Genomic DNA, 27530 nt, shown 5'->3' with positions numbered 1-27530 from the left:
CAGTCACACAGGGAGGACATGTTGGCATCCAACAGGGACAGGCGGGCGGCACTGGCGACTCTGCAGGAGGCCATCTCCATAGAGTCCCAGGGCCACAGGGAAGCCCTGAGGCAGGAGCTCCTTCACCTCAGGACGACTCTTGTTGAGCTTGAGGCTTCAACACACCAAAGGACAGAACAGCAGCTGGAGCGTCTCACCCATACGCTCTCAGCTGAGATGCAGGCAACGAGGGCGGAGGTCCGGGCATCCCGTGAGTTGTTGCATGGGGACCTCCGCACACTCATCCTCCAGAACCAGACCTACCACACCCGCATGCTTGCAGCCATGGAGGAGCAGACTAGGGCCTTGCGTGGGCTGCCTCCCATAGTGCAACCACCTCCGGATGCAGCTGCACAGGGTGACAATAGCGACAGCAGTGATACTCCCACAATAGGGTAGCCGTGTGGGCCATGAGCCCATGGAGGTGTTTTTTTTTCCCAGGATCCACACAGGTGTGTTTTGGTGTGCACCCTGTCCTCGGACCTCCTGGGTGGCCTCCCAAACCCCCCGGGCCCATCAATGGCCATTTTGTATTTTTATTTTTATTTTTAAATTTATTTTTCCCAATTTTCTTGGGACAATTTTTTGCCTTCCATGGTTCCTGTGGGCATACGCTGCATTGTGGCTGGGCACATGCAGGCTTGTCATGTATTTGGTTCAGATGCTTGGGTTTGAGTCACACACACCCCTCCTGCTTCCGGTTTCCATGGGCTTGCAAAGGGTGTGCCCAAGTGACATTGACGTACATGGTGACATTGGACTCCCACTACATGTGTGGGTAGTCTAGTCAATACTGTGTATACATTCCTAGTGCATATTGCTGTTGTGTTGTACACTGCATGTTGCATTGATGTGTAACTCATCATCTGTGTCTACCTCCCAATTTGCAGGTCCCTTCCTCATGTCTACACAAGGCCCTCTAGTTTGGAGATGGGGTCCATGTTGGCAGCAGTGCACCTACTACTCTACATGGCGCCAACACTGCACAGTTGGTAGTGGTGGGAGTGCAGGCATTTCCAGGTGGTGAGACTACTAATTTATTACATTTGTGATGTCATGTTAATGGTAGTACCTGCTCAAGTTTGTTGTTGGTCGTGCATTACTGTGAGCATTTCAGGTGTTGCAAGTTTAAATTAGGGACACTGTACATTGTGACACTAGTGTCATGTTGTGGGGATTACTTTGTTTACCTGCAAATGGCATGACATGGCACGGTGTGTCGTGTGGCGGTGCTGGGGATGGGTTGGCTGACATGGCACTGTCCTCTTGTTGCATTTTGCAAGTGGGTATTCATTTTAGCTGCTTGGATGTGTTTCTTCACAAAACTGCATTGGTGGTGTCTGTGTGGGTAGGGATGCACACATTGTAACACTTCCAGGTGAACAATCTCAGGCTGATATGGTTTTCACGGTTGATTCTCCAGACATTCAGGATCAGTGTCAGATTGAGTCATCATTGATTGTAAGATGGAATGTGCCAGGGCAGTGTGCACTCCACAGGGGTGTGATTACTATGTGAAGTAATTAGCCACTAGCTGTGTACGGGCTGCCTCCCCCGTGCCCTTTCCCCTCCCATGCGCAGCAGCTGTGCATGTGGTTGGGGATGTGGGGCCACCACCATGTCCACGGCCAGGCCCCGGCGTGTTGCAACGTTGTGCAGGACACATGCTGCCACTATGATCCTGCACACTACTGGGGGAGCGTACAACAGCTGCCCGCCAGAACGGTCAAGGGAGCGAAAGCGTGACTTTAGCACTCCGAATGTGCGCTCCACTATGCCCCGGGTTGTAATGTGGGCTGTGTTATATCTTACCTGGGGTGGCGTGGTGGGGTTCCGAATTGGCGTCATCATGTGGGGGCTGAGAGGGTAGGCACTGTCCCCTATGGAGGTGGTGATTGGTATCATTGGTGGGGTTGTGACCTTGCTCAGTATCTGACATGCATGCATGTACAGTGGCATTCATACTCACCAAGCAGCCATGTATCGCCATGCCGCCCAGCTTCTAGGTCCCGGCTTAGGGTGGACATTCGGTAAATGAAGCTGTCGTGGGTGGAGCCGGGATAGTTGGCATATACTGAGGTGATGATTCCCTTGGCATTACATACTACCTGCATGTTGATGGAATGCCAGTGCTTGCGGTTCCTATAGATGTGCTCTGATGCCCTGGGGGGACGTAGAGCCACATGGGTGCAGTCGATGGCACCTGGCACTTTGAGGAATCGTGCCACACCGTAAAAATCCAGGGCGGCAGCATGCCTTTCTGCAGGTGTTCTGGGCAGGTATATGTGCCTGCGGACTGATGGGCGTGCAGTGATGATGTTCAAGACCTGGTGTAGGCAGCGTGACTGGGTGGCCTGTGATACCCCACCCACTATGGCACTTGTCCGCTGAAATGATCCAGTGGCTAAGAAGTGCAGTACATTGAGGACCTTCTCCAGGGGGCTGAGTGCTTGGGAGCAGAGGGTGGGTGATGTGAGGTCATCCTCCCACTCACTCACCAGGTCCAGTATTATGTGTGGTGGAAACCTGTACCTCCCATACACCTGGTCATCAGGCATCCCGAAAAGGCTGGTTCTGGGTGTGAATATTCTGGCCCTGACTATCCTCCTCCTCCTCCTTTGGTAGCCCACGCCCACTGCTGCTAGGAGCGGTATGTTCATCCTGGGTCTGAGCTTGTTATTTTGTTAGCGCGCAAATTTATGCGTTGCTCGTGTTGTAGGCGAGCGTGTGACCCGCGCACCCCTGAAATCCAGTACCCAGTCCAATAGCGTGTGGAAATTCCCACGCACCCCGGGATACAGGTGCGCTGACGTACTTGCGTGTGTAAGTGCCTGCGCACCCCTGATATACACGTACATAGGCCAATCGCGTGTATGCGCACTTTTGTCGAATTACACGCGATGACACTCAGACGTGCTGTCCAATTACACGCGATGACACTCTGACGTGCTGTCCAATTACACGCGATGACACTCTGACGTGCTGTCCAATTACACGCGATGACACTCTGACGTGCAGTCTTTCCACGTGTGCTCTGTCATCACGTGCTGTGTGGGAAACACCCGTGCGGGTCACATCACAGACGCGCTTACGCGCTGAGCGCCTTTGGTCCAATAGAATCGCGTATGCGTGCTGACGCGCTTACGCGCTAAGGGCCTTTCCTCGATTTTCACGTTGACGTGCAGGATTTTCACGTGCCAAATCACTCCGTATCAAGCTGGCCACGCGTAAGCACACGGAAGACCACGCTCCTGCCCAGAAGGCCGAACTACTGCCCCCCAGAGCCCCGAGCACGCTCCCACCTGCCATCTGCTGCTGCCTGACTGCCTGCTGCCCACGTGCACTGCCATTTGCTGCCTGCACATCAGCCAGGGGTGCTGTTGCTGTGACCACCCCTGCTGGAACTGAAGACTCCCGACTGGGATTCCATCGCTCCACAGCCCAGCCCCAGGACCCAGTTGCCCACCCACTCCTGCCTCTGGGGTTGTCATGTCGGGGCAAACACCATCTGTGACCACTGACAACCCCCGGCCAGAGAGGCAGAGGGGCACCAGCTTCAGTGCCACCGAAGTTGGTGTCCTGGTGGAGCAAGTCCTGGGGCAGTATGATGCCCTCTTTGGAAGTTCCCAGGCCGACAAGGAAGGACGGACTCGGATCTGGACTGACATCGTGACTGCCATCAACGCGGAGGGGGTGGCAGTCCGGGACTTACAACATGTCAGGAAGCGCTGGGAGGACTTCAGGTCCAGGACCCTGAACAAGGCCCGGCGCCTCTTGAAGGCAGCGGATGCCAAGGGGCGCTGGGGCCACTTGTCGGAAGAACAGATGAGGGTCCTGGAACGCATATCCCCAGCGCTCCACGTCCAGGTCCTAGAGAAGCAGACCAGTCTGGAGTCGAGCGGTGAGTGTACATGCATCCTGATTGTGAGCAGTGCGTGTGGTGATTATTCGGTAGTGTGCAGGTTGCACATCTGTTTGTATGGGGTCGAGTATGGGTGGGGGTGTACAGGGCCGTGGGGCTGACACATGCGAGGGCTGTAATGTGTGAGACATGGATGGTGCTTGTGTGTGTAGGCTTGCATGCCAAATGCAGTTGTGTGTGCACACATGTTTGGATGAATGTGTATGTAAGTAGACATGTCCGTGATGTCACGCATGTATGTTGTTTTCGGCTGCATGTATGAGCACTGTGTACATGTGCATGTGTGTGTATTTGACAAGGGTGCAACAGTGATGCAACATGGATGCATGTGACAGCGGTATGTGGAAGCCTGATTGGCAGATGTGACATGGATGCCCGTCTGAACACTGCGACACTTGGCAGAGGTGTACACATGCATGCAAGTGTGGTGGTGTGTGTACATGTGTGGTGCACTTCCTGTGTTGCATGTGATGTCTGGCTCCCCTTTGGCTGCTCATGCAGTTGTATGTGTAGGGATGGTGGTGGCAGTTGCGATATGGCTGTGGTATGGCTCATGTGTGCGAGTTGTAATGACATGTGTGTTGGGGATTGTGATGACATGTCTGAGGTTTGCCAATGCCACTCATGTGCAACTGTCATGTGTGTATGTGTCCATTGTAAGTGCCCTGATGCCTGTGTTTTGTTTCTCCCTGTCTGCAGCGTCAACTGATGAAGAGGGCGGAGAAGGTGCTGTGGAGCACAGCGGCGGGGATCCCACCGCCAGCCGGAGACGCAAGGCCCGGCTCCCCTCCCGTGTTGTCATCTCATCGGGGAGTGAGGAGTCCGGTGCCGCGTCCCAGGCCGCAGCTGCCGGGGGGAGGTCCAAGAGGCGGAGGTTGGAGTTGGACTCCTCGGCAGCAGAAGGGGCAGCTGGGACCCCACAGGGCCCAACAGGGGAAGATGGCACGGAGTCATCCAGGTTGGTGGGGGGTTTGGTGGAGGAGGAGGCCGTGCAAGCACCAGAGACGGAGTCTGGAGGTGGGGATCCCACTCGTGCTAGTGGTGCAGTGCAGGACCAGGGACAGGAGGCAGCACAGGCCGCCGCGGAGGTGTCTGTGTGCAATCCTGTCCCCGATCCTGTCCCTGCATCATCTTGCACCAGCAGGGATGCCTACGTCCAGACCCGTTTTCAGGCAGGGGATGAGCTGACGTCAACTGGCCTTCCTCTGCCTGCGGACGTGGCCATCCAGGTCCGGGTTGAGCCTGTCCTGGCTGGTGTGGCGTTGCGTCAACGGGCCATGCGAGGTGACCTGCAGTCTTTTCATGGAGAGACTGCACGTCATCTCGAATGGCTCGTTGACCACGTCAGCCTGCTGGGACAGGTCACCCAGGCCGGATTCCTCCGTCTGATGGGGCTTTCTCCGACCCCCTCCTCAACTGGACCCCCTACGCGCCAGTCGTCCTCTGTGCCATCTTCCCACCCATCAGTCACCTGGGTGCCCTGTGGTGCTGCCTCTGACGGTGCGGCCAGGCTGGTGGAGGGTGCCCCTGCACTGCTGGGGGGTGGGGATGGTGGTAGACATGAGTGGGGGCCTGGTGGAGGCTGCCCCTGGTGGCTGGGGGGTGGGGGTGGTGGGAGACATGAGTGGGGGCCTGGTGGAGGCTGCCCCTGGATGCTGGGGGGGTGGGAGACATGAGTGGGGGCTGGTGGGGGCTGCCCATGGTGGCTGGGGGGTGGGGGTGGGTGAGAGACATGGGTGGGGGCCTGGTGGAGGGTGCCCCTGCACTGCTGGGGGGTGGGGGTGGTGGGAGACATGAGTGGAGGCCTGGTGGAGGGTGCCCATGGTGGCTGGGGGGTGGGGGTGGGTGGGAGACATGGGTGGGGGCCTGGTGGAGGCTGCCCCTGGTGGCTCTGGGGTGGGGGTGGTGGGAGACATGAGTGGGGGCCTGGTGGAGGGTGCCCCTGCACTGCTGGGGGGTGGTGGTGATAGGGGACATGGGTGGAGGCCTGGTGGAGGCTGCCCCTGCACTGCTGGGGGGTGGGGGTGGTGGGAGACATGAGTGGGGGCCTGGTGGAGGGTGCCCCTGCACTGCTGGGGGTGGGGGTGGTGGGAGACATGGGTGGTGGCCTGGTGGAGGGTTCCCCTGCACTGCTGGGGGGTGGGGGTGGTGGGAGACATGGGTGGTGGCCTGGTGGAGGGTGCCCCTGCACTGCTGGGGGGTGGGGGGTGGGAGACATGGGTGGGGGCCTGGTGGTGGGTGCCCCTGCACTGCTGGGGGGTGGGGGTGGTGGGAGACATGAGTGGGGGCCTGGTGGAGGGTGCCCCTGCACTGCTGGGGGGTGGGGGTGGTGGGAGACATGGGTGGGGGCCTGGTGGAGGGTGCCCCTGCACTGCTGGGGGTGGGGGTGGTGGGAGTCATGAGTGGGGGCCTGGTGGAGGGTGCCCCTGGTGGCTGGGGGGTGGGGGTGGTGGGAGACATGAGTGGGGGCCTGGTGGTGCTGCCCCTGCACTGCTGGGGGGCGGGGGGGAGACATGAGTGGGGGCATGGTGGAGGGTGCCCATGGTGGCTGGGGGGTGGGGGTGGGTGGGAGAAATGAGTGGGGGCCTGGTGGAGGCTGCCCCTGCACTGCTGGGGGGTGGGGGTGGTGGGAGACATGAGTGGGGGCCTGGTGGAGGGTGCCCCTGCTGGCTGGGGGGTGGGGGTGGTGGGAGACATGAGTGGGGGCCTGGTGGAGGCTGCCCCTGGTGGCTGGGGGGTGGGGGTGGTGGGAGACATGAGTGGGGGCCTGGTGGAGGGTGCCCCTGGTGGCTGGGGGGTGGGGGTGGTGGGAGACATGAGTGGGGGCCTGGTGGAGGCTGCCCCAGGTGGCTGGGGGGTGGGGGTGGTGGGAGACATGAGTGGGGGCCTGGTGGAGGGTGCCCCTGCACTGCTGGGGGGTGGTGGTGATAGGGGACATGGGTGGGGGCCTGGTGGAGGCTGCCCCTGCACTGCTGGGGGGGGAGTGGTGATAGGGGATATGGGTGGGGGCCTGGTGGAGGCTGCCCCTGCACTGCTGGGGGGGGGGGTGGTGATAGGGGACATGGGTGGGGGCCTGGTGGGGGGTGCCCCTGCACTGCTGGGGGGGGTGGTGATAGGGGACATGAGTGGGGGCCTGGTGGAGGCTGCCCCTGCTGGCTGGGGGGTGGGGGTGGTGGGAAACATGAGTGGGGGCCTGGTGGAGGGTGCCCCTGCACTGCTGGGGGGTGGGGGTGGTGGGAGACATGGGTGGGGGTCTGGTGGAGGGTGCCCCTGCACTTCTGGGGGGTGGGGGTGGTGGGAGACATGGGTGTTGGCCTGGTGGAGGGTGCCCCTGCACTGCTGGGGGGTGGGGGGGTGGGAGACATGGGTGGGGGCCTGGTGGTGGGTGCCCCTGCACTGCTGGGGGGTGGGGGTGGTGGGAGACATGAGTGGGGGCCTGGTAGAGGCTGCCCCTGGTGGCTGGGGGGTGGGGGTGGTGGGAGACATGAGTCGGGGCCTGGTGGAGGGTGCCCCTGGTGGCTGGGGGGTGGGGGTGGTGGGAGACATGAGTGGGGGCCTGGTGGTGCTGCCTCTGCACTGCTAGGGGGGTCGGGGGGTGGGAAACATGAGTGGGGGCCTGGTGGAGGGTGCCTATGGTGGCTGGGGGGTGGGGGTGCATGGGAGACATGAGTAGGGGCCTGGTGGAGGCTGCCCCTGCACTGCTGGGGGGTGGGGGTGGTGGGAGACATGAGTGGGGGCCTGGTGGAGGGTGCCCCTGCTGGCTGGGGGGTGGGGGTGGTGGGAGACATGAGTGGGGGCCTGGTGGAGGGTGCCCCTGCACTGCTGGGGGGTGGTGGTGATAGGGGACATGGGTGGTGGCCTGGTGGAGGCTGCTCCTGGTGGCTGGGGGGTGGGGGTGGTGGGAGACATGAGTGGTGGCCTGGTGGAGGCTGCCCCTGCTGGCTGGGGGGTGGGGGTGGTGGGAGACATGAGTGGGGGCCTGGTGGAGGCTGCCCCTGCACTGCTGGGGGGTGGGGGTGGTGGGAGACATGGGTGGGGGCCTGGTGGAGGGTGCCCCTGCACTGCTGGGGGGTGGGGGTGATAGGGGACATGGGTGGTGGCCTGGTGGAGGCTGTCCCTGGTGGATGGGGGGTGGGGGTGGTGGTTAGACATGAGTGGTGGCCTGGTGGAGGCTGCCCCTGCTGGCTGGGGGGTGGGGGTGGTGGGAGACATGAGTGGGGGCCTGGTGGAGGCTGCCCCTGGTGGCTGGGGGGTGGGGGTGCTGGGTGACATGAGCAGGTGTGCAGGGTAGTCCCCTGTGGTGTGTGCTGCCTGCAGGGGCCGTGGAGGGTGTACAGGGAATACCTGGGAGCACACAGCCAAATCGCGTGTAGATTTTCCCGCATACCCCTGTCATACACGTGCCCAGCCAAATCGCGTGTGGAACTTCCCGCGCACCCCTGAAATCCACGTACCCGGCCAAATCACGTGTGGAACTTCCCACGCACCCCTGTAATCCACGTACACGGCCAAATCGTGTGAGGAACTTCCCGCGCACCCCTGAAATCCACATACCCGGCCAATTCGCGTGTGGAACTTCCCGCACACCCCTGAAATCTGCGTACCCTGACAAATCGCGTGTGGAACTTCCCGCGCACCCCTGTAATCCACGTACACGGCCAAATCGCGTGTGGAACTTCCCGCGCACCCCTGTACTACACGTACACAGCCAAATCGCGTGTGGAACTTCCCGCGCACCCCTGTAATCCGCGTACCCTGACAAATCGCGTGTGGAACTTCCCGCAAACCCCTGGAATTCACGTACCCTGACAAATCGCGTGTGGAACTTCCCGCGCACCCCTGAAATCCACGTACCCGGCCAAATCGCGTGTGGAAATTCCCGCGCACCCCTGAAATCCACGTACACGGCCAAATCACATGTGAGACTTCCCGCGCACCCCGGTATACACGCACACGTATTTTTTGTCAGCGGGTGTCCGTGTTTGTGGGTACCCCTTTGCACGTCATTTGTCCTGGAGGGCCACAGTATAGGACATTCATCATGGCAGTATATAGGTGCTATTTGTTGGCGCACCTTTTGGCGCACATTTCTTACAGGCGCAGAGACGCTACCGCCTGCTTTCTTGTGGCGGTCGTGTTTGTGCCTGTGCGCTGGTTTGAGCGTGCGCTTTTTTCCCTATTCTATTCCATGAATACGTGTTGTAGGCGAGCGTGTGGGCGTTCCGCGCACTTGTGCCCTGTACTTCCACCGTGACGCCCACATTTTGGCAAGTTGTTCCCCATTCCGAGTGTTATGCCCCGTGTTCCGCCTACTTTTGTTGCGTGCGCCGCGCTATGTGCGATTTTCGCTGTGGCCTGTGCGATTTTCGGTGTGACCTGGCGCACGCAGTTAGATGGCCTGTGCGCCAACGTGCGACGCGCACTTTTTTATCGCACATCCGAAGGTTTTCTCGCGCACAGCCTTCCATGAATCGATGTGCGCTGCTTTTTGTGCGATTTTCGCACTTGCACTGCGATTTTCGCTATTCCACTGCGATTCGCACGTTTTTGGCCACTTGCGCCGCGCTAATTATTCCATGAAGTGTTTTTGTACAATTATACTGTTATTTCTCCCATCTTTTAATATTAAATTAGACTTTTTTAGATAGCTGTGTGTATAAAAAATAATTTAGATAGCAGACAGGTTTGGAAGTGACAGATGATTATAGCAGATAGGAAAAATAACAGTAAGTTCATTTTATAGGTTATACAGGTTAAGTGGCAGTTACTCTGTTTACATGCATGTACTGTGCAGAAAATATGCATACCAGTAGTTTGTATTCATGCATGCAGCTGCCAGTAGAAATCTTGGAGACTTGTACAGTAGTTTTTGTAGTAGGTGCTTTTCAATGATATGAGACTTGTTATCAGAGTGATCAACAGTGCATTTGAAGTGCTGAACTCCGATGATGGAGTTAGATGTGGAGTTCTTGGATATGATTGGTGGATTGTTGTGTGACTGCTAGCTGTATTCAATGAGGGAATGGCACAGAGAGTGACGTGGAAAGGGTAGAAGGGCTGTCTAAGAGTTACGCGCTCCGCAGACACCGTGGCTGTCCGCGGACAGGGTGTGCCACATCCGGGGTGTTCCAGCAAATCCAGAATGGAGAGGGGACTGTAGGGATTAGCCAATCAGGTGTTGAGGTTGTGGATTTGTGTTGAAAGAGGCTGTGTGTAGTGAAGATGGCAGAGGTGGAGAAAGTCAAGGTGTTGGTGGTTGGAGATATGTTTGTGCATGGTTTACAGCAGTATGCTCAATGCAGGCATGTGGCAAACAATTTTGATGTTAAAGGAGTGGAGGTGTTGTGGAGCACTGTGCCTAATTGCAATGTACAGCGAATGGTACAAGTTTGTGAAGATATGGGCAGGATGAACAGTCCCCGTGTGGTTTCTTTTGCACTGTGGTGCTTTCCATTTGGGCTATGTCAGTGCCCCTACTTTCTTGGCAATTTTGGAACACTTGGTTCAAGCAGTAATGAACATCCATCAAAATGCCAAAGTTATTTTTTCTGGATTAGTACCTTCGGCAATATGGGACAATAGTTCTGTTTTATGTCCTCAGCAAAACATTGCTAGGTGTGCAATCCACAGAGGCATGTGTGCTTTCATGCTTAGAGCTGGTATGTTCTTCTGTAATAATGAGAATATTGATTCCAGTAATGCTGTTTATTTTAAAGAAGATGGCATTTCTTTATCTTTTGCAGGAAATGCCATGCTGTTTTGGAATGTAATGGTTGCTTTGGAGAAGGTTATGTGAAGATTTTAGAAGTAAAGTAAGAAACCCTCCCCAAAATAAAATACAAAATAACAGGTGTCTCAAAAAAAACCCCAAGAAAAGGCTCCTTTTAGAGCCAACCTCGAAGGGGAAATATGGTACATTATTTAAATTTAAAATCATCACGCTAACATTTTCGATATGTCTGCGGACAAGGTCGTTGTCCGCGGACACCGCCTTTTACATACAGGGATTTTGGGGCGGAGAGGCATGCACATGAGAAAGTGTAGAGCAAGGGATTGGTCAATAAAGTTTACTAGGTGTGTTGTGTAAGGAGAGAGTTTGTCAGGAAGTCTTTTTCCTGAGAGAAGAACAGATAGCTATGGCTGTCTGTTTTAGAAAACAGATTATCTGGATTTTGGGAGACACATGGATACATTGGTTGGAGGTGCATGCAGAACGCTGTGGAGTAGCTGCAGATCTTGTATTCATTCATGTGGAAGTGCACTGGCATGGAGTGCGTGGAATGAAGTGGCTGGACTTGGTACCTCTCTGTGCTAGAAACAGCATCATCCAGACATAATTATAATTCATTTTGGAGGGAACAGTTTAGGACATGTGTCTGGAATTTCTTTGCAATTTGCAATGAAAGAAGGTCTTGGGAAGGTCATGGACATGTTTCCAAATTCCCAAGTAATTTCTTCTCATATTGCGCAGAGACAAATGTGGCTGCGTTCTTCTTCATTTGGTCCACAAATGGAGAAAGCGAGGCGCAATGTCAATAAGGCTGTTTGTGCCTTTCTAAGATATGTTGGCATGTCCTCTTTTCACAATGAAAATATTATGTTTCGTAGCACATACATTTTTCGCAGAGATGGAGTCCATCTTACTTATGCTGGCAATCAGATTTTTCTGAGAAATGTACAAAATGCATTGCGACCTTTTTTGGAATGGCAGCCATCCATTTTGCAGTAGGTGTTGACCATTTGAAGTTTTTCAAACACAAACAAACACCACCAAAAGGCTCTTTTCAGAGCCACCACTTCCTCCCAGAGAAGAGTGCAATGGTTATGATAGGGCAGCACCCCAAAATTTTATATGCCCGCAAACTGTCCGCGGACTTCTAAAAAATGCACAGGACCCTGCTCCATTTATTTGCCACCAACCACAGGGATAAGAAAGGGCAGGTAGAGAGAGGAAGAGGTGGGCCTTATTTAGGTAGGTAGCAGACCTTCTCATGCCCCGTGACCGCAGTCTCGAAAGCACTCCGAAGACTCTCCCACCTGCAGAGTACTGTGTCGCAGTACAGACACAATATTATGACCCTCGAAAGGTAAGGGTCAACAGTATCATGGATGGCCTGTGAGGCAGCTGGAGGGATGCGCTGTCCCACAGGAGTGTCTCTTGTGGTGACAGGAGCAGAAACGGAGGATGTTGTAGAGGAACTCAACCTACTACGTTTATCACAAGGTACAACCTTGAGAACAGCCCCGCTGTGGAACGACCTTAGGTGTCGCTTCATGGATGTCGTACCAAAGCTGTACGAACCAGGCCTCCCATGACTCAGCACCATTTTGCACTGGTTGTAGGTGACCTTATTCGCACATGCTTTTGGCACTCCACCATGAATGGTAAACAACCGCCACACCCAAGACACCTCCATTATGGTTAATTGCGGATACTCCGGACACCGAGTGTGTTCTAAGAACAGTTCCATCTTGCTTGCGAACAGTGCGGACAGGTATAGTGTCCTTAGGACACTGCCATTTTGGTTAATTGCGGACATTCCGGACCCTGAGTATGTTCTAAGAACAGTTCCATCTTGCTTGTGAACAGTACAGACAGATAGATTGTCCTTAGATCACCTCCATTTTGGTTAATTATGGACATTCCGGACACCAAGTATGTTCTAAGAACAGTTCCATCCTGCTTGCGGACAGTACGGACAGGTATAGTGTCCTTAGGACACCTCCATTTTGGTTAATTATGGACATTCCGAACACCAAGTGTGTTCTAAGGACAGTTCCATCTTGCTTGTGGACAGCACGGACAGGTATAGTGTCCTTAGGACACCTCCATTTTGGTTAATTACGGACATTCTGGACACCACGTGTGTTCTAAGGACAGTTCCATCTTGCTTGCGGACAGTACGGACAGGTATAATGTCCTTAGGACACCCCCATTTCGGTTAAATGCGGACATCTCGGACACCTGTGCTGTCCGCGGACACCCCAAGTGCCTTTTCTTTTTTTAAAGACACAAAGGACTGAATTACACCACACATAATATTTTTTATTATTATATACATATATGAAATTTGTGAAAGAGACGGGGAAGCAGAAACTGACACAAATACAGGGGAATTAGGGATGGGAGAGGATGGATGGGAGAGGATGAAGGGATGGAAGTCTCATCATAACGTTTTTCTTGGTAGTGAGGGTTTGGGGATAGTTCACTGGGACATGGAGTGGGGGAACAGGTACATGTGGGATAATGATATTTAATTTTTCTTTTATGTGGTCCTCCACAAAATGTTTTAAAAGATTGACATTTTCCATAAACATATCCATTTTTTGTTCCATGCGCTGCAGGGTATTTTGTAATGTCTCTTTTGCTATATTATTTTCAATGTTTGTATGGTCTGTTAAAAAAAATATATATGTTAATGACAGATAAAGTAATGATTATTAATTTGCTTATATAGAGAAGCGTCTACCATTAGTATCACTGTCTTCATTTCCTCACGTGGGAAATTTTCTTCAAGCCATTCCAAAGTACTGGACATTTCTGTGTAAAAAAAAATATATATTACTTTTAGTGTACCTAATACAGAAAGTTTAGAAATATGTAAGAAAAATTAAGTTTACTTATTAGTTTCTGGTAAGTTGTGTTGTTACTGTTGTGTGCGTCTGTTGTTGCTTCTAGCTGTGCTGTTTCTGTGAGGTAATTATGTTGGAAGCATATCTTTTTTGTTTTGGTATATTCCATTCGAGTACATATGCTATTTAAATGGATGGTTGATGTGTTACATACATAGGTTCCACTTCTTATTTATTATTACATATAATGTGTTTATGTGCAGCTTTTTGAACTTGTTCAGTGTTTATATGGCATGATAGAACAATTTAAGATACCCCCTGAGTTTTTGGGTAGTGTTGATGTTGTCCATGTCCGTTCGCGGACATACGCACAGTTCGCGGACATCAAAATCACTAGCAAGGGGTTCAGTATATTCTATCTTACATGTATATAAAGTAAGGGAATCCTAGTAAACATGTATCAAATTCACACTATAAATATGTATATTCAGTAAAATAAAATTTGATAAAGGGAGGTTATGGTTAAGTTGCGCTATTAAAAACATATGAAATTCAGTAAAAAAACTTTGTTAAATGGACGTTATGGTTAATTGCGCTACTAAAAACCTATGAAATTCAGTAAAAACGTTGTTAAAGGGACGTTATGGTTCAAAGTAAAACCGAAAAACCCCTGAAATTCGCTAGTTATGGTAAGTTAAGCAACCATTACTCGCGCCACCAATGTGCATTGGTAAGACTAACACCCAGGACAAAGATGACATCACAAATGTCATTGATGACATCACTGATGACATCACATGTCTGGCTCCCTCTTTTTTCCTTTAGTGATATATCTTACTGTAAAGAAAGGATCCTGCACTGACAGAGCCTGAATTTCACTGACCCTTCTTATAGATATAATAGCTCCTAAGAAGGACGTCTTATAAGTCAGGTGTTTAAGACTGCTTTTATGCATGGGCTTGAATGGGGGGCCCATGAGCTTAGATAGCACTACGTTAAGGTCCCATCCTAGTGGTGGGTTAGAAATTGGAGGGTGAAGTCTCTTTACTCCTTCCATGAAGGCTTTAACCACTGGTACTTTCCACCACAACACCTTGTTATGGGAGGTGGTGTATGCTGACAGAGCTGCCAGGTGTACCTTTAGTGAGTTAAAAACCAACCCTGCGTCCAGCAGGTGGAGCATGTTTGTGACAATTGTGGAAGGAGTGCAATCAACAGGGTTGATTTGCTTATTCTGGCACCAGATAACATATCTTTTCCATTTGTCAAAGTAGCAGTGCCTCGTGTTCGGCTTCCTAGATTCTCTTAGGATGTCCATACATCTCTGCAGTAAATTGAGATGTCCAAACTCTATGACCTCATGAGCCATGCTGCCAGGTTCATTGAGTTGGGTTGAGGAAGCACTTTCTGACCTTGGTGCTGGGACAGTAGGTTGTACCAGCCCGGGAGTTTGATGGGTTTGCACACCGCTAGTCTGCATAAGTGTGGGAACCACGGTTGTCTCGCCCACATGGGAGCAACTAGGTCGAGCGTCATCGATTCTCTGTTCATCTTGTTGACCACCTTCCTGATGAGAGGTGTTGGTGGTAAAGCGTACGCAAATATCCCTGACCAGGTAAAACATGGCTGTAGTGCTGTCCGTCAGGATCTGCACTGACAGGTCCAACAGGTAGGGCTTGAATGCTTGAAGCGCTCTGAATACTGCCAGAAGCTCCAGCAGGTTGATATGATTCTTGGCCACTGAGTGAGACCAGAGACCCTGAGCTGTGTGGTGGAGATGGTGTGCTCCCCACCCTGACAGGCATGCGTCTGTTGTGACTACCACCTGTATCTCGGGATCGTAAAAGGGTTTCCCCTTGGACAGATTTTCTCTTGTCCACCAGTGAAGGCTTTGTACAAGTTTTGGTGAAACGACCACTAGATCGTCCCACTGACCACTTGCCTGAGACCACTGTTTCGCCAACCATTCTTGCATGGGACGCAGGCGCAGGCGCTCGTGGTGGACCAGGTAAATACATGACGTCATCATGCCCAGCAAACGCATTGCTTTGTGTACCGTTATCTGGCGACTGGCGTGATATTGCGGAATTTGCAGCAGTATATTCCGAATTCTTTCTTCTGATGGAAAGGCCAACCACTCTTGTGTGTTTAGGACAGCTCCTAGGAACTGTTTGGAGGTGCTTGGACCAGACTTGACTTTTTCTCGTTTATGGAGAAACCTAATTCGAAGAGGAGGTTGATCGTTCTTTGAATGTTTGTTCTGCAAATTACTGGGGTCTCACCTGTGATGAGCCAGTCATCCAGATAAGGGTACACTGGGATTGCCTCCCTGCGTAGGTGTGCCGCCGCCACCGCCAGTACCTTGGTGAATACCCTTGGAGCCGAGGCTATCTCAAAGGGCAGTACCTTGAACTGGTAGTGCTGACTATCCACCTTGAAGCGCAAGTATCTTCTGTGTGCTGGGAACATGGACATATGAAAATAGACATCTTTCATGTCCAATGTTGCCATGTAATCTCCCTTTTTTAGGAGGGGGATTACCTCTTGGAGAGTTGTCATGTGAAATTTTTGGGGCTTGACATACACAAGGAAGTAAGTTGAATAAATACCCTTGTTTACCTGGTGTCCCGGGACGAGTTCTATTGCGTCCTTTGCTAGAAGATTGGCGATCTCTTCGAGGAGGATCTTCTGGTGGTCTAATGAATGTACTTTTTTGTCGTGGAGGGTGGTTTCGGGGACGCTCTAACAGTTCTATGCAGTATCCTGCGGACACTGTGGACAGCACCCATCTGTCTGATGTGATCCCTTCCCAAAGCTTCGGTGAAGTTGGAAATGCATCCCCCTACTGGGGATGCGTGAGAAGGGACCCTGAACGGAACGTCACTGTTTTGGGAGAGTCATGCCGCCGCCTCTACTGGGGCTGCCTCTACCCTTACCACGTCCTCTTTTCTTACCCCTCCCATAACCCTGGGTAGACTGCTGGTTGTTGTTGTTCCATGGTGTACCCTGCCCCTGGGAATAGTTGGAGCCTCTCTGGGAATTTTGGCCACGTGGGCGACGAAAATTGCCATTCCCTCTTTGTTTCGGGGGTTTGTTGGTTAATTGGCCCAGGGATTTGAGAGTCTCGTACTCATCCTTGGCATTTTTTAGTGCGTCCTCTACCGCCTTGCCAAACAGTAGATCAGACTCCATCGGTTTGTCTATTAACGATGCTTGGGTCTCAGGTTTGAACCCAGATTGTCGTAACCAAGTATGTCTTTTGATAACAGTGCTCTCTGCGGCATCAAAGGTTACTTTAAGGATGTAACCGGACACGGCTCTTCCCTCCGACGCAACCTGTGTCAACTGGCCTTTTAAAGGTTCCGGGGCGGAGTCGATGAGTGCCGCGACCTGTTCCCACTGGTGGCAGTTGTAACTTGCCAGTAGGTTGGTGGAGTTGCCAATCCTTGCCTGGTAGGCGGAAATGGAGGCTACCTTTCTATCCAAACCATAGATCTTTTTGCTCTCATTGTCGGGGGGAGCTTCAGACAATGATAGGGGCGTTCCTGCCCTCTTTCAGGTGTTTGTTACTACCAGGGAGCCTGGCTTCAGTTGCCCCCTTATGTACAGCGGGTCTGACTGGACTGCCCTGAATAGTTTTTCGATCCTGGGGTTTACTGCCCTAGTGAGGTTGGGATTTAAAAGGGAAGGGTCTATTCTTCTCTGTATAGATTTGAGAATAGGGATGGCCTGGGCAACAGGTCTCTTTTCTCCCTCTAACTGCTCGGCAAAATCCCTCTCTTCCTGTGCTCCCTGTGTATCTATGCGGAAGTGTTCTGCCGCTCAGGACAACACCTCATTCAGGAGAGGTTGGTTGGCAACCGGGGAGTCGGTAACCAGAGGTTCTTTGCCTACTGGGGAGTCTACCCTGTAGGTTTCTGGGTCATCCTCGTCCTCCTCTTGGTCCTCGTCATCCCCATAGTAGTCCATCCCAGTTTGGTCTCCCAACATGCCCAAATCTGAATCCTCAATCAAAAGTGGATCCTCATTATATTGAGAGTAAGGCTGTATACAGAAGAGGTGCGAAGACTGACTTTGTGTTGGTGCTTCAACCCGGGATTTCTTACTTGGGGGTTGCGGGTCCCTAGACCCTGAGGGTGTAGCCCCGTCAGGGGTATAGGAGAGGAAGTGCTCAGGATTCTTGGCATAGAAGTCTGCCAGGGATGACATCCTAGACATAACTCTGTCTATATCCTCACTAGACCATTCCTTAGAGCTGGGGCTTACTCTTTCCTGGGAGAGTTTCCCTGTTCTATCCTGACTGGACCTATGGCCTTGTGCAGGGGTCTTGGGTAAATTGACAGAAGACTGTGACTTGTCTGTCTGCTTCTGTGGTGTTGAAGACTGTGACTTGTCTGTCTGTTTCTGTGGTGTAGAAGAAGGTTGAGAGTGCTTCTTCTGCTGTTTTCCCCCGTCCCCGTGGGTGGAAGAGTGTTTCCCCAGTGTTTTCACTCCATCAGAGCTTTTCGACGTCTGGCGTCGAGATTCAGGGGTAGTGTCCCTATCCCTAGAGTGTGGAGGTCGGGACTCGGTAGCAGCCGTCACGCGGTCTGCTGACGCCGACTCCTGGAGTGCGGCCTGGGGATAGAGGTCAGCTTCGTCTTCCGACGATTGAACCTCCGTTACCTTAGGGAGCGCCGCACTTTTGGCAACAGTGGTTGCCTGGTGTCATGTGACGATCTTGATCGAGAATGCCCTGAGGACACCGTTCTTTGTGTGCCTCCTTCCAAGAACTCGACGTGCGCGTCGATACTCGGTTGGAGTTCGCATGTTCAGTAGAAGTGCTGTGGGTAGCGCTCGTGTCGCCGGGGGTTTTCCCCATAGCTGCCCTGCCGGACAACCTTACGAGGTCGACGCCACATTGCCCTCGCCGTCCGAAAGCACAGCGTCGCTGCCATCACTGAAGGCGCCCTCTGCTGCCATGGCCTCTTGTCGCCTAGCGTGGTGGGCCCAACGTTTGATCAAACGGTCCTTTAGGGTCTTCGGTTTAAACTGACTACACCCTCTGCAGTTCGCCTCGGGGTGGTCCCTCGGCAAGCAGAGGTTACACGTGGCGTGTCTGTCAACCCAAGGGTACTTGCGGTTGCACTTGGGGCAACATTGGAAAGGGGTACCCTCCATACGCACCCTGTGGCAGCGGGCTAGTGTGTGTAGGAATATATAAGAAAATGTTACTATATATATATAGAGTGTAGAGTATGTACCACCCCCCACTCTCTCTACTTGCAGGGCCGAGGCCAGAGGCCTTCCAAGGCCAGGTGACTCGACGTTGGGGTGGAGAAAATGGGGAAATATTAAGATATTTTGCAAAATATGGCTAAGGCCAGGGAACTCTGGTGGATGCTTCCGACCACTATGGTGGAAAAAAACAATCTGAGGGTCCTAGACGCGTGAGGGATCATGGGTACAGTGGACGTCACACTAGAGATAGTATTAATGACACGCCCTGTGTCGACACCCATTTTCGAGTTTCGAAAAACAAACTGTAATACTCTGCAGCTTCCACTAGATGTCGGCCTATGCACAGCATGTGATCTAAGCAGATTCCACAAGCATCAGAAATATATATATGTCAAAAAGAATGGATTGTTTCCACTACGTACAATAGCAGAGCTGAGCAAAAGAAGTAAGGCCGTTTTTTCCAGAATGTCGCAGTTAGAAAAACAAGTGAAATTATATGCGAATCTCAGAAAGGCGAGGCTGGATGAGGCAAGAAGCCAAGTCCGTATCAGGCTGGAGTGAACTGACATTGGATACAAATCGTGTGAAAGAATGAAGCTCCTGTTCAAAAGGCATGGATGAAAACAAGAAGATGTCAGGTCTATTGGAAATAGTTTTTTTAATACACTAGAAGCTCCATTTCGTGGTCTTCAGTTACGTGGGGAGAAGAAATTGGATGAGCATGATGGTCACATATATGCACGAGGGCAGAGCGTGCCTTCACTCCTCTGAATTTCCTAGAGCAAAGATCACTCCCAAGGACAAGTTCAAAGTCCTAATTGACAGCAGACCACTGAGGTGATAATGGATGGATATCTTAATTGGTGGGTAGCTATGGTTAAGACGAGCTCACCAGTGCCATCTCTGTCCCTCTCATGGGTCTGAAGACAACTTCTGCCTGGTACCAATAGTTGGTGGTTTTCTACGTGTTTCAGTGTTTGTTCAAAGACATAGGTCTCTAGCAGTTTGGCCGGAAAGGGAAATGTTTGATATCGGTCTGTAGTTTGTGAGGTCTTCGACATCGTCCATAGTATCCTTGAGGAGTGGTTTGAAGTATGCCAATCTGAAAGCCTGCGGATTGGTTGAAGAGGTTTCTGTGCCATTCCGATGGGGTGCCCTGTGTAAGAGTTGATTTATATATGTCTGGCGGGCAGGGGTCCATTGGGGAGCCTGCTGTGTTGCTATGTTTCACCAGCTTGATGAATCTCTCTCCTGATATTTGGGTGAAGCTTTGCAGCTTGTTCTGAGGTTCCAGGGTAGCTGGGGCCTGGTGCACAGTCTGGCTGATTGGTCTGCTTTGTATGATCTGATGTATGTTGGTGATTTTATTTTTAAAGTGATCTGCAAGGTCGTCGCAAGGTTTTGTGAAGGTACCAGTGTCTTGCTGTATCCAGGTGGGTTTATCATCTCACTTACGATGATGAATAGTTCTTTCTGGGTGTTGGTGGCTTTTGTGATTTGGTTGTCGTAGTAAATCATGTTGGCTTCGAGAATTTCCTTTCTGAATGCTCGGATTTGTTTTTGATATTTTATTCTTTTTGCCTGGTCGCAGTCTTTCCTCCATTCTAGTTTCAAGTTTTCAGTTTGTTTTTCATTGTATTGAGGTGGGGTGGAAACCATCTTTCCAATGCTTTCTTTTGTGATGGGATGAAGGGTTTTTCTGGGGAGATGCTGTCTATTGGTTTGGTGATCCATTTCTGGATTAGGTATGCTTTTTCATCTAGGTCGGTTCCGTCTAGGTTTGCAGTTGATGGTTTCGAGGGTTCCAGTTGTTTTTAGAAGTTTCTACTTTTGATGGTATTCCAGTTTATTTTCCAGATCGCAGGAAGCTTTCTGCGGCTGTTTGGGTGCTTTAGCTGGTAGTTGGATCACGAATGGTATGATGAGGTCGTCGCTCCATAGTATTTGTATTGGTGACACAGTTAAGATCAATTTTTCGTTGGCAAATATTGAACCAAGGGTGTGTCTTGCTGTGTGCATCGCTCCTTTAACCACGTGGCATAATTAATTGTCTCAAGCTGCTTGATTAGTGATTTTTGTGAGTTTGCAGTCTCTTCTTCAAACCATATGTTAAAGTCCAGAGGCTTATCAGGTGGTCCTGTTTGATGGCTTTTAGGAAGGTGTACACAAAGCCTGCATCGTAGGTCATGGTCTATAGATGAGTATGAATGTGAGGTTTGTTTTTGAGTTCACTGTCAGGTGAAGGATGGAGGATTCATAGATTCTGATGTTCAGCCAGTCAGTTGTTTTTATTTTCAGGTGTTCTTTGTAGGCTATCGAAAGTCCTCCTACTTTTCCTTTTCTGTTTACCTGAGTGCATATGAAGTTGTCGGGGAGACAGCTGTGTAGTGTGACTTTGGAGTTGTCATCTAACATGGTTTCTCTGATGAATAAGATGTCTATTCCACCATCATAGAGTAGATCGTAGATCTTTGTAGCATGTTTGGACATTGATCTTGCCTTGATTAGATTGCAGTGCTTTGTTTTGTTCTTGGTTTTGTCTTATGGTGGTCTTATTGGCTGGTTTCCTTGTTGCTCTCAGGATGTGAGGTGTGTTCAGTAGGTTCTGTTCTGTCATTGAGTAGATCTGGTAGGTTTTTCATATTGGCTTCCTAACGACTTCTGGTTCATCTTAAGTATCGCTTTTCAGTTGCTGTTTGTGCCCTAGGGTTTTGGTGATACATGGAGTGAGGGTGTCGTTTTACCTCTTGTTCCTTCCAGATGTTTCTGGTCTTTTCATGTGTAGTCCTAGTATCTTGCTGGAGTGTCTAGCATTATTGCTGGATGTGAATTGTTCTGGTGGGTGGTCCGTTGTGGGGTATGGTGTTGGGTATAAAGATTTTTCCCTTCTTTTAGAGTTTGTTCTATTTTCTCTCATGCTTATCAGTGTGTGTTCCATTGTTGTGTCTGTGGTTGTTGGCATGGTGCCATGGTGTGGTTCCATTTGACTTATTCTTTCTCCTAGTTTTCTCTCACATCGTGCCATTCTGTGTTGTGGCATCTTGTGGTCCTTTGGAGTTTACTAGTTTAATGAGTTTGCGTTATTGTCTTTCGGTCGCAGGGTCGCTTGCCTGCTGGCAACACTTTCCTGTGTTTTGTTTGGGTTGTAGTTGTCCTTCAGCTTCTTTGTGGTTTTTGGTGGCCTGTGGTTATGGATGAGGGGGTGTGATTGGGGGTTGGGGAGTCATATGGTCTGATAGCTATCAGATTGGGTAGGGAGGGGATTTTAAGACAAAGGAGGCTGGTGACTCTTGGGTGTGTGCCTTAGGTGTGCTTATCCTTTGGGCTAACTATCCCTAGATTCTGAGTTTTGTGGGCGTAGTGGAGCACATCATGATGTGGTCCCTCACTATGTGGAGACCCAGTTCTGCTGTTTCATTCGAAGCACAGCTGTAGCTCTACAGTGCAGCTCAGGCTGGACCCAGTAGAGGCAGTGGAGCACCTAGAGCCGGGAGAACGGTGCTGGATGGAGGGGAGGAGGTCTAGATTTCTGGATAGATAGAAAAAAAGCCTACATTTGAAAACACAGCAGCAAATGCAAAACACTTGGATTCAGGTTTCCTGGATAGGGGGGAAAGAGCTTAGGTTTCAGGCACAAAAGCAAATTCTAAAAACCTAGATTTGGGTTTCCTGGATAGAATTCAAAAAGTCTACATGTCAAGGCACAGCAGCAAATGTAAAACACCTGGATTCGAGTTTCCTGTATTGAGGGAAAAGAGCCTAAATTTCAGACACAACAGCAAATGCCAAACACTTGGATTCAGGTTTGCTGGATACAGGGAAAAGAGCCTAAGTTTCACACACAACAGAAAATGCAAAATCTCTAGATTCGAGTTTCCTGGATAGAGGGAAAAAAGCCTGCATTTCGAAACACAGCAGCAAATGAAAAACACCTACATTCGAGTTTTGTGGATAGAGCTAAAGAAACCTATGTTTCAGACACAACAGCACATGCAAAACACCTAGATTCAAGATTCCTGGATAGAGGCTGAAATGCCAGCTATGGCTAACACACTGGCCTAAATGCCAGATATGGCTAACTAACACAATTGGCCTAAATGCTAGATATGGATAACATACACCTGTTGGTGACGTGCAGCAGACTACAAGCTTATTGGTAATAGGAGTAATAAGAGTGGTGGGACAGTTTAATAGGGAGCAGTAATAGCTGTTCCCCCTGCCCGCACCTTGCTTACCTTGTCAGTCGGTGCTGGTTAATGGCTGCGCTGCAGGGTCCACCGGTGAACACTGGCAAACACAATTTAGAACTGCTTCTGCAGGAGCTGTCCTTTGCCTCGGGGCACTTACCCGAGGGGCTGCATGGGCAAGGTGCTGCCCTAGTAAGGTATCTTAAAAGGAGGAGCCTGACCAATCACAGGTGGTGGGAGGGCTGGAGGGAGGGCCCAGAAGGGGAAGCCAGGAAGTGACTGCCTCGCAGCTAGCGAGGGATGCCAGATGGCGCACAGATGCACGGATACACAATTTTAAAAGCAGTTTTGTCTATTGTTAGCAATAACTTAATGTTCTTTTAGGGTGCATACGCCATCAATGTTGTCTTAATACATCTTATGATTCTGTTCCCTCATTCCTTAATCTGGAAAAGCCATCTATGATTCCCATGCAATTAATATAAGTATTTATCACTGTAGGACTTAGAAAGGATTTCATGCAGTGCCGGCCCCACCCCACACCATGAAGTAAATCTCTCATCAGTGGGCATGTATTCAGGTGCTAACAAGCATGAGCACACCAGATTCAAAGTAGTTCCAGCGTCTTCGTAAGAAATCTCAAGTAGGAAGACAGGGAACGTGCAACATGCTGAGACACTGGGAGGAAGCGGTTTGGAGGGAGTAGATGAGAATGAAAGGGAGGGCCATAGCCATAGAACATGCTTATTAATGGGTCACAAGGCAACTTATACTTGAGGTGTGAGACACCTGTGGAAAGGGCAGCATCATGAGATTGAACATTGAAATGCATGGCGGCAGACGAAAAGCGCAAGACTGATGGAAGGAGGCATCACACTATTTGTACTTTAGAGAAAACTGTCCTGCATTTGTTTTTATTATGAAGAGGTGCTGTGGTTCAATGACATCACAGAGCATGTGAGTGCTGCTGACTCGTCCTTGTGATGTCAAGGAACTGTTAGCGTCTTTCTTTTGGCAATTTTGTCAACTGCTGTTCAGGCTAGTTTATTATTTGTGCCAGGTTTCTATACTGCCTTAATGTTTGCATAATTATTCAGCCATTCATCAGTTTAACCCTTGTTACTTAGTTTTAAAATGTATCTTTTATAACATAGATTGTCTCCCTTTAAAAGGACAGCCCCAGCCCCACTAGCATTGAATATGTGACATAGAAATAAAGAAAAGACTTGCAGGGAACTGGGTTGTAGTTATTACCTCCTGATGTGTGATACGCACGCCGTTGTAAAATGACATTACTGTATTAGGTCCAGCTGCCATTTTAGCATACAGTCCTTCTCCGGCACTTGAAATAAGAGATTCAGCAACATAGACCCTAAAGCAGAGAGGAGGGCAAGAGGGGGACACATCAAATCATTTTATGAATACTGCAAAAAGTACAACTACTTATGCATAATCCAATATCCATGTTGTGCTAGCTATAGCCACACTAGACAGTTACAAAAGAGCTCCACTCCAAACCGAAAAATGACATTGGTTTAGAACCCCCTTATATGAACTATCAGAAGGGTTTGCTTAAAGAAAAATCAGTGACTGCAAAGAAATTAAAGCAGCCCAGTGAACCGTAAGATTTCACTGCTTGAGGAAGTGGGACAGCAAGGCGGCCAAGGGGTGTATTTCTTATTCTTTACATCCATGTGTTTTATTTTATAAAGTAAACCCTTCCATGATTTCAGTTAAGGGTTTTCTAAGGCAAAAATACATCTTAATGGCAGGAGATTCCATTCAAAAACATCTTTGATTTATGTCTTCACCAGGGAGAAGATGGTAAAATGTGCTGACAAGTACACATATTTGGAGTGCATTTTTGAGTCTCCTGTAATTCAGCGGCGGGGAGCCGTTACATTTACACTTTTTTTCGTGCACAGGTTCCTGTGTCCGAATGTTCCTCATTTGCACGGCAGAGTGAAAAAGGGGAGTGGAAAAAGGTGGTGAACGGACTTGCACGCTGCCTTTTTGCCCTCTGCCATGAAAATAAAGTAAACACCAGCATTTACAATGGATTTCTATGGCATCCACAGCATTTGCGCCAGCATGAAAAGGTACGCTACCGGAAATGCTGGTGTATTTGTATTGCAGAGAGGAAGGGAACGGCGTAATCGTAAGTTCGATATGCCCCTCCTCTTTGCCATACAAATGCATGAAAATGAGGCATGATGTGAATGAAAGGCAGAAAAGCCACTTACGCCTTCCATTTACCTCAAGTGCTCATTGGAAATTAGATTCTTTGGGCCTGATTCACATATCGTTTTCCAATGGGATTGCGCCATTATAAAATGCTTCTGTGAATTAGGCCCTTGGTGTTTTCGAGACTAGCCGGAAAAAAGATTTTGAGAATAACGCAACGCCAAGTGAAATCTATTGCGATGAGGGTTGTAATCAATCTGCCCACCCCCTAAATGAATTTACGGAGGCGGACAGACTTGAAACCCTTTGTCAAAAGTACCGTACTGAGCCACGTTTGAGCATTCCGGCCAACACTCCCATGCAATGCATCGCTCCCGATAACGAGCTTGTGTAATAAGTATCTGCTCCCATACAAGATCATTTGCTACTTCTTTAGAGTTCGTTTTTCAAAATTTGTAAGCTGCAGCTGTATCCCCCCTAGTCATGCCTGGAGTCTAGTCCCATCACCCTTAGCTTATCGTATATATTCGGAATCCCACTTTCCAATCGGTCACAGCTGTATGATAGGATCACCCCGCGTAATACATAGAAATACCAAGCAAGCCAGCATGCTTTGAAGGAGCTTCCAAACCAGAGAAATGACTAACAAATGAGGAGGTGTTAGTATGTAGTTCAAAATACATGCACACATGTTCATAAACGGGCTTCGGTGTAGATGCATTGCATGTTAGAAATGTTGCTGCGACTGAGTACAATATCATGAAAATAATTAGGAGTGCACACTCTATCCTTAGATATAGTCAGCCATTTTGAATTACTGGTTCGATCAAAGCAAACAGGCCTTCTTTAGGCAGAATGGTAACAGACTCTATTGCCCATTCATGAAGACATTACTGTGATTAATATGACAGCATTTTGAACTGCTTGATTACATTATGATTAGGGATGATCAAACTGGTATTTGATGAGTTGGCATGTGTTCTGGAAATGTATCAATGGTGGATTTTTACTCAAAAGCAATACAGATGAGAAATTCCTGGAGAAATGTGAATTAATATTCAAGGGCATAGCCTCTCATGCGAAATTGTTGTTTGGAATTGAGGATTAGGAAGCCAACCCACTGCATTAGTGCAGTGTGTTCTCACTTCATCAATGGCGAGAGTGCATGTGTTATCTTGAATAAATGCCACTCCAGCTCACCCAGTTGATAACAACACTCAGACGAAAAAAGCCTGGCCAATTAGTGTGCAGTACACCCATACAATAAGAGGCATACTTATCTGGGTAATGAATTTTGAAAGAGGTAAAAATTTAGAATTCATTTTTTTGAAGATCCCTAAGAACAGTGTAAATCATGCAAAGTTCAGTGATGTTGTTTGTGCTATGGCGAACTCGTGCCTTGATAATCACGCTGGTTAAATAAACTGTAGACATGGAAATAACACTTGAAAATTTTAAATCCTTAGTTAATAAAACTACCTCTCTGACTCGAAAGGATCAGGAAGAAGTGCATTTGTAGAAATGCAAGATGAAGTAGACTTATCAAAAGTGAAAAGTGCGCCTAAAAAAAAAGAAATCGATAAAATAATTAACTTTACTGACCACACTGAGACATTCACCTGTTTCATTAGGCTATTTAGTATTTAAAACATCCACAGGAAATGTAATCTTCAATGCCCCAGGATGCAAAAAGCCACAGTCAGAAGCCATTTGTATCTATTGACTTGTGTACTTACGCTGGATGGACCCACCTCATATAACATAAAAACCAAACCATACTTATTTTAAGAACACCGTGGCACCCTCCCCTCAATCCGCCCAGTAATAATTCTTGCAACATTGGTGGAGAGAGTCAAATAAAAAGCATGTTGAACCAGATCATTGTTTTTAACGTCACACAGTTGTCAGGGGTTGTCAATTCATGTCAAGAGTTTTGTGGGGGACATGCATTGTCAAAATGAGACAAGTAAACTTCATGCCAAATTCCTTGCAAACTAGTCTCAGCCTTACCAAACACTTTATGGAATTCAGACACAATCTAAAGACTTTCCTTTTTCCTCCAAAGGGCCTTTTTGGCCTATGGTTTCTTTTCTTGTTCAGCGCCAGGATGCATTTTCAAGGTGCTCCTTTGAACTTTATAAGTCTTATACCATACCATGCCACACTATACCATGCTGATAAGGTTCTATATGATATTACCACATTTTAAAGACTGAACACAAAAAAGACCGATTTTTGGTGGTATTTTTTGTGTCGGCTTTAAGATGCGGAAATATGACATGCCCTCCCCTCACCCAAGATGATCCCTTTGCCACGCCCTTCCCAGCACAACACACACCAAGTCCGCACACGCTTGCACCTAGAAACACTTGTTTACAGGCCCGTTATAAATGCCATTTCATATC

The 27530-nt window shown here is 49.8% G+C and overlaps 1 protein-coding gene across 1 annotated transcript in view; it reads right to left on the bottom strand.

Moving 5' to 3' along the window:
* The window catches only part of SETD7 (SET domain containing 7, histone lysine methyltransferase), a 428942-nt gene that overhangs the window by 148958 nt on the left and 252454 nt on the right, over window positions 1-27530 (bottom strand). Inside the window, exons 5-6 of the mRNA XM_069630897.1 lie at window positions 26605-26686; window positions 24196-24313 (exon numbers count right to left, since the gene is read on the bottom strand). Of these exons, the coding sequence (XP_069486998.1) occupies window positions 24196-24313; window positions 26605-26686 (200 nt within the window). The remainder of the gene's footprint in view (window positions 1-24195; window positions 24314-26604; window positions 26687-27530) is intronic.

Source organism: Ambystoma mexicanum, chromosome 6q, assembly GCF_040938575.1.
Source record: "Ambystoma mexicanum isolate Mex_15411 chromosome 6q, UKY_AmexF1_1, whole genome shotgun sequence".
NCBI lineage: Eukaryota > Metazoa > Chordata > Amphibia > Caudata > Ambystomatidae > Ambystoma > Ambystoma mexicanum.
Note: the sequence above shows the minus strand (reverse complement) of the source record. Positions and strands in the feature narration are given on the sequence as shown.